Source organism: Rhopilema esculentum, chromosome 12, assembly GCF_057945365.1.
Source record: "Rhopilema esculentum isolate cy_ngs chromosome 12, ASM5794536v1, whole genome shotgun sequence".
In the NCBI taxonomy this organism is placed as follows: Eukaryota; Metazoa; Cnidaria; class Scyphozoa; order Rhizostomeae; family Rhizostomatidae; genus Rhopilema; species Rhopilema esculentum.
Window position 1 is genome coordinate 6,244,597 of NC_142826.1, and position 11,003 is coordinate 6,255,599.

An 11,003-nucleotide genomic window follows, 5' to 3' on the forward strand; every position below is an offset into this window, starting at 1 on the left:
GGCAAAAAATGACTTTGATAAAAACCTTTCAATAAATTTATCCGAAAGTACATATAAGATCTTTCTTGCAAAAACACCATAAGCAAATTGCCTTCCATTTTAAAATTCTGAGATGATAAAAGGAGGGATCATTAAAGAGGGTGAGCTTAATCGATAAGTTGCGGCAAATACACTGAATCACTGACAAAGCGATCACGGTGGCAATATGGGCTGTCATAAGTGGCATATGTACCACAAAATTGTTTGATTACTTTCTCTTGGAAGCCTGAATTCCAAGAATAATAACTGTCGACATTTAGAAAATATTCAAATCGATATAGTAATTCCTCTCCTTATTTCATAAATAACTCAACGGTTAGATTTCCAACTTAAGTTGGATCCAACGTGGCCAAATTTATGATGCTGATCATCAATAATCGACAGCACCTGTATATCTGCGCAACTGTGGGCATTGATGTGCGACACCCTCACCCAAAGCTAATCAATGCCATGATTGTCAACGCCGTGTATTGTCTCGTTTTAGTAAGGCCTCTTGCTGAAAATGAAATGCAACTGCGTGTCGTGGCAAATTATTTTTTACCACTAAGATGTATTATGAACCATCTGTACAGTACAAGACGGGTGTCTTGCCGCCACTGTTTAAAATTTTTTCCTCGTGCTCTCAGGGCATCTCTGCTATTATTTCGAGCTTTTTCCCTGTTTATGTTAACTCTCAAGAAAAATACGATTGAAAGGTTGTCATGATAAATGTAATCTGCTTGCTCTTGCCTGCTTTGACGTTATCAATGGTGCATTTCTATTACCCCGTCTTATTTTTAAAACTAAATACAAACGTAACAATTGCCATTGTTTATATTAAGATTGCCTCTCACAAAAGAAAATGGTTTTGAATGCCTCTTTTTGTTAAATAACTGTATCTTGTTTCCTACATCCATCGCACATCGACCAGTTCAGTGAAGACGGGTTGCAGACAAGTCTCCTCTGACATCTATTTTGCAATATTTTCTACCCTAAGTTCAGGTATGTTATAAGAGTATTTTATTTAGGCATTTAGCATGATGCACTCTTGCAAAGAACAGAACTCTTTATTTGTAGCCTTACTTTGCTAATGCTAACACTTAAAAAAGTTATCCTAAAAGGGAAGCTGCTTCATCCACATTACTAAGGAGCTAGGTAGAATAAGAAAACTAGGAACTATTGCATGTCTCTCGACCTGAAGGTAATGATGTACAAGCTATATTTGATTCTGTTTATAGATGTTCTTACTTTGGATGTTTTAGCGTCATTCTTTTTAGCAAGCAGGTCTTTATGCCTCCATACTTACTCATATAAGAACTGTTTGCAGTGAAGTTTATGAGTGATAAGCGCAGTTTCATTCCATATCTTTAGAAGATTTGCTTATGATATATTTTATGTAGTTTAGGAACCCAATGTTGGAGGATTAATTTTCAAAGCTTTATATCTTTCAAGTGAATGTATGGTGAAAAAACGTACGTAGGAAGGGAGTAGAGGTTAGCGGATGAAAGTTGCTTCAATTCTGCTCCAAGTTTCTAAATATGGCAAGTACTATCTATAACAAGGCAGAACTGCAGACTAAATAGGGGTTCCAAGGATGACCAGAAATGAAATAGGGCGATGTGATGATTGCAGATGTATCAACGCTCTTACTACCAGCAACTATGGACACATTCTATAACGCTCATCTTTCACTTATTGAGGGCCTTTAAACATCTTTCATTAGGCATATTCTCGATATGAATAAAAAAAAAGGTTGACCAAGCCCTTTTTTTAAAAAAGCTTTTGTTTTATCATTTCTTTCGCTTTTCTTCTGCTGAGTCACTGTGTGGCTTCCAAGTGGCCTTTTTGCTCCGCAGCCTCAAATCAAAACCGGTATCACGGCGTTTTTGACTAAACTTTTTGGGTTGGGGTGGCGTAAACCTAAGAACGCCTCAATACACAGATGGGTACTATTAGTAAGGGGCACAAAATAGTGCCTCGAGGGCGGCATCGAGTGCAACAAGAATCTGTCGTTGTGAAACACCGAGCTGCGCGAAAGGTAGATTGAGAAGTCTTCTTTAGCGTTACATGTATTGTCGATTGCTGTTAATGCCCTCCTCTCTAATGTTTACAGCTTTAAACTATTGAAATTTTTAAAAGCTGGTAACAGGATAACAAAGAACAACTAACTTTTACAAATGGGCATGTGCAGAAAGAATTCCTTTTACATGTATAGGCGGGTGGTCATATTCCCCGTAAAAGTTTGAATTTTTAGGCCGCTATGATAGCTTGTGCAGCCTCTTGGGAACCTGATAACAAAACAGTTTAGACGATTTCAACCGACAGTACACTGAACAAGACCGACCTGGTCATGTTCGGTGCTTCAAAATCTGTTTCTCTCTCCCCCTCTTGACATTTTTTTGCGATGTTAGAGATTATAAGAATATCCTTTCATGCCATAAGAATATCCCTCCTTAGCCCTATCCCAACACTTCTGATCATTGGCCGATGAACCATAAGTATTATTGCCTCGTATTTCGCTATAAAAATCCGTAGGAGTTATGGGTTACGGAGGTACGGAGCTACGAATACTGTAGGGGCACCATTGAGGGGGAGGCTTGGGGGCCATAACAGATAATCTATAGAATAGATACAATTTAATTGAGTGCTGATAAGGGTTAGGTCAGGGTTGTGGCTTCTAGAAATTGCCTACAGCACGGCCCTCTCCAAACATTTCAAGACAGCACCTCTGATAAGGAACATGTGCTTATGGCCATTATGCTTAAATCGACTTGCCTGGGGCCGGATGCACTTGCAACATATACTTATCAGCATGACGATGCTTTTTTGATTTACAAACATCTGTGGTCAAGATTATGAATAAAAAAGATCGTTTTCTTCAGTGTCTACGGTCAAACATGGGGTACGAGGTTCTGTATAACTTATTTTTACTTATCCCTCAAAGGAGCCGATTCAGATCGTCAGAATTCAGAACAAATAGATCAAAGCTACGGATGTTTTGCATAACTTCAATCGATCTAAAGGCGGCTTAAATATAAATTGAACACTGTATTACTAACTCTAAAGTACAATATTTTCTCCTTCAAACAAAACTTAGTTCTCGAAGTTTCTATATGAACTTCAGTAACCATAATTAGTCAAACATGGTTAATGTTTTTAGATCTATAAGAATATTGTTTTTGAAGATTTTTTTTCTATATTTTTCTATTTTGTTGATTATTGCGCTATCGTGCTATTTATTTCCAAAAACTTTGTTCTTCGTGGTTTATTTAATCCATCTGGATGTCTAAATTGAAAGGGCATATCTTATTTTGTGTTATTACTTTTGTTACAAGCAGTCTACTGTGGCTTAAAAAGAGAAATTTTGTCATGTACAAGGAGTTCCTATCAACTGATAAGTTGCAAGCTGCTCATGATAAATTCCGATCTCAATAATTTACAAAAATTAGTTTGCTAACCGAGAGAGAATCTAGGCTTCTAAAAGCACGTTTCTAATTTGCCTTCTTTAATGTTGGGAAAGTATGCTGGATTTTCTGCTTATCGGAAATCTTTCTTGCAGCAAGACCCCTCCAGGGGGTGGCTGAGCTCAATTTTAAAAAATTCCTTTTGGGGATTCGAGTCCCACGAAGTCATGCGCCTGTGTTAAGACATGCTACGAGCATTAAATGATCTTTGTCAATTTTATGATATTGACCAATGAATTAGAAAAATGTTAAAAAAATGTCTTTAAAACCAGATGAAATTCATTTCATGTTTGCTGGTCATTCAATCTTTGGCATGCGATAGCTCTCTTGCATAATGAATAGCTTTTTTCCTACTTTATTGCTTAATTCATATAAACATCTAATTTGAAAAAGTTTCTGTCACAATACTTTAATTACCAGAGTAAAAGACATGTATCGATCATGCAGTGAATTTCATCAGTTTTGAAATTAGAAACGTGTCTTTAAAACTAGAAAACATCGTTTCATCCTTTGATTTTATTTTATGTTTGCTCGTCATTCGATCTTTTGGCAGCCAATCGTATCTACTATTGCAGATAATCCCAGAACTCCAAAATGCCTCAGTACAAACTGCGTTACTTCAATGTCAGAGGAGTGGCAGAGTTGACTCGCTTGATCTTTGCACAAGCAGGAGTGGAATACACTGATCACAGAATTGAGATGAACGAATGGGCGGAAGAGAAAAAGAACTGTAAGTTTTCATTATTTTGGCGTTATATATATTTTTCTTTAACCTTAACCAGCAATGGATTTTTTCATATCTTTAATTAATTGTATCTTTAAATTACATGAAGGCCAATTGTCCAAAAACCAACTTTCCTCACACAGGTACATCCCCGCACATTTGCATTGTAGTGATATTGCCTCCTATTGAGAGTGAGGCCCTTTTACTTTTTAATTTTACCTATAACCTATTACTCAAGTTTACTTTGTAACACGAGGCCCTAAAAACCGCAAGGCCCTAGGCTATGGCCTAGTTGACCTTTGGGTAAATCTGGCCCTGGGTACCAGCCCTTTAAGTGCAATAATGATACCTCCCCTGGTTAAGAATCTATTGAGTATGCTGTAAACTGCTTTGTCACTGTTACTCACACAGCTGTCCTGTATCCATTGGGAGTGATACCTACACTAGAAGTCGATGGCAAGATTCTCCCGGAGGCAATTCCACTGGCAAGATACGTCGCTGTAGAATTCGGTGTGTTATTCTTATTTCAGTACTATTCGATTGCTTGATTTGAGAATATTTTATTTGGAATATAACTGTGATAAGATAGGTTGAATAAAAGCTTAAAAATTTGCTTTATTTAAGTGATCAAACGGTGTCCAGGGCTACAGAGAAGTCCCAGAGAGAGACTCAAATTTTTACATGCGGCGAGGTCCATCCGTAGTTATCAAAATTCACCTAAAAGTATCAAAAACAAATTTAGCAGACCCATGATTATCAGCTAAAAAGTATTGAAATTACTGTATTGTATTGAAAAAGTATTGAAAAACCTAAAAGTATCAAAATTGATAAGACATATTGTTGTTTTGCAAGTCACAGAAATTTAGCCGGTTTCCTATAATTTGAACGCATCTGCTCTTTTATTCCAGTTTTTGATATTGTTATGTATTAGTTGAACCCACAAGTATCAAGTTGAATCAGGTACTCAAAAGTACCAGATCATAACGAAAGTTCTTACTCATAATTATTGGATGGACCCACCTGTATATAAAAAGTTCAAGTGGCCCTGAAGAGTAAGAAGACCTTGGGGAAAGTTTAAGATTTAGGTCTTTGTATAGTTTAAGTGTGAGGCCCGGAGGGACGTTTAAGAGACAGGCCCTGGAGAAAATTGTAAGAGAGAGGACTTGAATGAAATTTAACAGTGAAGCCGCGGGTAATGTTTAAGAGCCCTTTGGCCCTGAAAATTGTGATTAGATACCCCAATTACGGTCTTTAGGTTGAGTGAGGCTCTGGGAAAAGATGAGGCCCTGGTGAGATAATTTGTAAAGCATAATTTGTAAGAGTAGGGGCTTGGAGAAAGGTTTAGAGTAAGTCCTTGGAGAAGGTTTAAAAATAAGGCCCTTAGAAAAGGGTGCGGCCCCAAGGGCCTGGCCGTTAAGAAATACTTCAATTACACTCTTCAGGCTTAGTGAAATACACCCAGCAAATATCCTAGCAGCTCTTGGAGACCTTTGTTTCAAGTTTGTTACTATGTTTTGATGCATCTTTACATTAAGAATTTAAGGTATTTATGTAGTCTTCGTTTTACGTGTTATTTTACCATGGAAAGTAAAGCCTCTTAGAGGCATAAAGAATACAGAAGAGCATTTTAGAGAAAATAAATGATACTGTAGAAAAAGTGAAATTATTTTGCTTGTTATACATAGCAACGTTGATATTTTTTGCTGCTTTCAAAATTTAATTATACTAGTAAGTTTTAAACAATGTTCCAGGGACTTGCACGATAAACTTTTATGTTTAAGAAATTCATTTGAACATTTTCATTTGGAAACGAATTCTGATCAATCACATTTCATTGTATGTCAACTTTGGTCGAAGAAAAGACCTATTCAAAAGTATTAATTGTGAAACCTAAAAGTGTGACAAACTCAAATTACTTTTAGGAAGATAAGGAACAACTGGTATACAGATTTGCCGGTATTATTGAAGAGATGCCGGTATCCTGATAACTAGAAAGAATTTTGACATATTTGTTAAGGCACCCTAGACTTCAAAGCTGCATTTTACTTTATGATAAATGCACCGTTTCTCTTATGCTCTACTTTTAATGTTTCAGGCCTTGCTGGAAAGGACAACTGGCAAAGAGGTTGGTGTGACGTCATTGTCGATGTACTGAAGGAGCTGAGGGGTGATTTTAAGCCTTTCATCCCTTTCTATAGAACGGAGAAGGATGACGCTAAGTTTGTAAGTAGTTCGCTTTCCCCTTTTTACAAACTGTCGTACTCAAGTTTCAATGCTGATTTCCCTTTTCTGTATTATTATCATTATTATTGAGATTCGCTCTTTATGGAAAGACTCTAGCACTGGTACAAACATACAATATGACGTTTATCGCAACACCAAACAAGTTCTCAAATCCATCCAAAGTGAACACGAAAACCGCATTGAAAACGTTCTTACATCTCAAGGATTTATTATCTCGTGCATCTTAAAATTTGCTTCTAAGGGAACTAATCAACTTTGGTCTAGTGTCCAGCAAAAGTTACCAAAAAACATTTACAACTTTACCATCAAATACCTAAACAACACTCTTGCCACTAGGAAAAACCTCTGCAAATGGTCAATTACTCAGTCATCTGCCTGCTCTTTCTGTCTCCAATCAGAATCATTACAGCACATAGTCTCTAGCTGCAAGAAGTATCTTGAACATGGTAGGTATACCTGGAGACATGATTCTGTACTTCTATATTTGGCTAAAATCTTTTCAACACCTAGAAACAGCTCACTTTACGCCGACCTGCCTTCATTTCTATCACCTTCTCTAATCACAGGCGACTCCTATCGACCAGATCTTGTCTTCGTAACTGAAGATCGAATCCTTTACATGCTAGAGCTTACTGTTGGGTTCGAAAGCAACATCGACGAAAACAGTACACGAAAAGCTAGGAAATATAGCGACCTTATCAAGGAACTGAGCCCTGCCTATAAACGTGTTACCTTTGTTAACCTTTCTATGAGTGCCCTTGGCATTCTGGGAACCTCATCTACCTCTCTCTCTGACATGCTACACCAACTTAATTTTGACTCAAATCAAACTAAATCCATCTTGATGAAACTCATGAACATTTCTATCCGCTGCACCTACTATATCTTCTGTCGTCGAAACAAACCATGGCTAAGCCCCGAACTAATTGACTTTTAAATATTGTAATGCAGATAAGCCAATTATATGATGCCTGTAAAAGCAAGTCGTATAATTGTAAATTTAAAATGTATTCAATGAAAATGAGATGTTTAAAAATTATTCCAACATTGCCATCCGTACTACGTACTACATATTTTGTTGCAAAAATAAGCCATGGACAAATCCGGAATTACATCCTTTTTAACTTTAGTTGTTTTACTTTTTTCTCAGTTTTTCCTTTTACCTTTTATCTCAGTTTTACGATTGTTATAGTATTTTCTTGTAAAACCAGGCTAGCCAATTGCAAATTACCTTGTAATAGTGAGATTTGTAATTGTAGTTTAAGTTGAATTGAAAATGAAATGTTTCCTTTATTATTATTATTATAACTATTATTATTATTATTACACTCTTGCCACTAGGAAAAACCTCTGCAAATGGTCAATTACTCAGTCATCTGCCTGCTCTTTCTGTTTCCAATCAGAATCATTACAGCACATAGTCTCTAGCTGCAAGAATTATCTTGAACATGGTAGGTATACCTGGAGACATGATTCTGTACTTCTATATTTGGCTAAAATCCTTTCAACACCTAGAAACAGCTCACTTTACGCCGACCTGCCTTCATTTCTATCACCTTCTTTAATCACAGGCGACTCCTATCGACCAGATCTTGTCTTCGTAACTGAAGATCGAATCCTTTACATGCTAGAGCTTACTGTTGGGTTCGAAAGCAACATCGACGAAAACAGTACACGAAAAGCTAGGAAATATAGCGATCTTATCAAGGAACTGAGCCCTGCCTATAAACGTGTTACCTTTGTTAACCTTTCTATGAGTGCCCTTGGCATTCTGGGAACCTCATCTACCTCTCTCTCTGACATGCTACACCAACTTAATTTTGACTCAAATCAAACTAAATCCATATTGATGAAACTCATGAACATTTCTATCCGCTGCACCTACTATATCTTCTGTCGTCGCAACAAACCATGGCTAAGCCCCGAACTAATTGACTTTTAAATATTGTAATGCAGATAAGCCAATTATATGATGCCTGTAAAAGCGAGTCGTATAATTGTAGATTTAAAATGTATTCAATGAAAATGAGATGTTTAAAAAAAAATTATTAATGTTAATGTTATCATTATTATTCATTATTAACATATTATCCTATAGGAGGAGCAAAAAGCACAAACATTTGCGGATCAAGTTCCAAAAAAGCTTGCAATTTTGGAAAGATTTTTAAAATCAAACAACGAAGGAAAAGGATTTTTCATAGGCGAAGGGGTGCGTATAAAACTGATGTAAACAATTTTTTTGCGGTACAGAATTTGAAAATGGCTTTGAAAAAAGCAAACATTTTACAACATACTTAAAGCTTTTTCGTCTGACACTCCTCAGAGCATAAAACGTCAGAATAGGTTCCGAAAAAACACGATGGAAAAATATATACCCAGTTGTGGATCGAAATAGGCCAATCAGAAAAACGCAAGCACAAGACCGGTATAGTTGACCAATTCTGACGTTTTATGCTCTGAGGTATAGTTGACCAATTTTTCGGAACCTATTCTGACGTTTTATGCTCTGAGGAGTGTCAGACGAAAAAGCTTTAAGTATGTTGTAAAATGTTTGCTTTTTTCATAGCCATTTTCAAAAACTGATGTACCAAAATATTTTTCAATCCATATTCCTCAATACCTTATTCTGAAAGTATCTCCTATACATAGACATTTATTTCTTTATCTGCTATTAGATATGGCAAAGTTTGCCATGAACCTATCTCTGAGAATCTGAGTCTCTTGAGAAATGTCTTTTAGACCGTTGACTGTAAATGTTTTGACTCGATCTTCAAAAGGGTAACTTCAAAATTAAATGATGGACATTTGTAGTTTTCTCTAAGCATGTAAGTAGATGCGCGGTGACACGCGGAAGAACAGTTAACGGTATATACAATCCTTTTGATGATTTTTTCATTGTAGGTAACGTGGGCTGACTTGTATTATATTGACAACGCCGGGATCCTACTAGAATTAAAGCCTGGGTGTCTTGATGGAACACCTTTGCTCAAGGCCTTATTTGATCGAGTGCATGATCTTCCCAACATCAAGAAGCATGTTGAAACACGCCCAAAGACCTTCATGTAACTTTCATGATTTAATTTAACTGTCAAGATGTTTGTCAAAGGTGGAATGTATATACGTTTCTAGCTTTTAAATTGTTGTTTGTTCTTGCATTAAAGATTCTTCTGCCATTTTGATGTTGAATATTTTGCAAACGAAAAGAAGAGAACTCAAATATTTTCGAACTAGTATTCAGCTAGATGTTAAAAGATCTGCCTGTGATGAATGTAAACTCAACTCACATATCGTGAACTTGGAATTTCAGAGAGCTTGGCCATTAGTCGTGATTTCTGGCGTAGTCCTCATGACAGCACTGAAAAGAAAGGATCCTATGGGTCCTAGGGTCTGGTTTTCCAGGATACCGAAGAAAATACCTATTGTCTGCAGTGTCTATCATATTCAGGTCACATTTGCATCACACATTTGATGTGATCACAGAATGTGATCGTGTAAACGACCTTACAAGTTGCTTGAAGTTGTACGAAGCAGCAAGAATTATTCCATTTTAATTGCCTGTTAATTCGATGTCACAGATTTTTCATTTGACCAGCGATCAAATGGAAATGTCTGTGATGCAATTTTTTCAAAGGCACCGACAAGTCTTGCTGTCCTGGGTAGCCTGCGTGCAGGCTTTACTCTCCTTCGCAACGGAAAGTAAAGTTTGCACGCAGGCTATGTCCTGGGTAGATCGGGAACTGTTTGGCGCGCATTTTATCAGTGATCTGCCTTCATTCAATTTTTTACTGCAGCAGCAAATTCCGGTCAAATCTAAAGAAATATCTAAATATTCAAAACAAAGTAACTCGCGACCAAACGGTCCAAACAACATGATTTTTTCATTATAAACTAATTTAAAGATGAAGATTTCAATTCTTTTTCAACTTTTTTCGTTGACATCCTCCATCTTTGTAATTTTTGTTACTAAGACGTAAACAACACTGCCAAATTCAGTGCAAATTCAAAGTGGCTGCACAAAACTACAGCTTGATGCTGGGCCAGTAATATTCCCTTTATGCCCTTCTTTACCAGAAAAAAAGATAACTTCCAAATCACGTATAATCAAGGGATAACACCCAAAAAATTGCAAACTTTTCTATTGAGAAGTGCGCACATGAAAAAGAGGATGTTTTGAGAGTACCTAGGACCCAAAACCCGGAAAATAGTTATGAAAAACGGAAAACCAGGACTTGGAAATTAGAAAATCCTGACACAAATATATGTGTACTTCAACGTGGTTCACCTTTTCCCGTGTTCTGCATTAAAAGACCTTCGTACCCGCAGTTATTACCAGCAAGAATATTTGTCTGCAAGGCACAGGGTAGATCCTTGCATTTTTTCTCCAAATGAAGATGTCATCAGTGTTTGCGGAAGAACAGAATTTTAGGGAAATTTGTCGTAGATTGCGGAAATCTGGCAATTTCTCAACGGAATGAGAGAATTCTACACACTTGCCAGGCGCAGATTTTCTCAAAATAATACACGGATTGCAGAAATTTCGAAATATTTAGCGG

The 11,003-nt window shown here is 36.8% G+C and overlaps 1 protein-coding gene across 2 annotated transcripts; it reads left to right on the forward strand.

Annotated features, from left to right (window-relative positions):
• The first annotated feature begins 864 nt into the window (after positions 1–864).
• LOC148958721 (hematopoietic prostaglandin D synthase-like) lies at positions 865–9,587 on the forward strand. Of its 2 annotated transcripts, XM_089111897.1 has the most exons (6): positions 865–1,020; positions 4,058–4,212; positions 4,618–4,716; positions 6,302–6,429; positions 8,549–8,659; positions 9,352–9,587. In XM_089111897.1, the coding sequence occupies exons 2-6, from the start codon at positions 4,077–4,079 to the stop codon at positions 9,514–9,516; spliced, it is 639 nt and encodes a 212-aa protein (XP_088968023.1). In that variant the 5' UTR covers positions 865–1,020; positions 4,058–4,076; the 3' UTR covers positions 9,517–9,587. The 2 variants fall into 2 exon arrangements, with proteins under 2 accessions (XP_088968023.1, XP_088968024.1); XM_089111898.1 differs by lacking the exon at positions 865–1,020 and having other exon boundaries at positions 4,041–4,212.
• Positions 9,588–11,003: the final 1,416 nt, after the last annotated feature.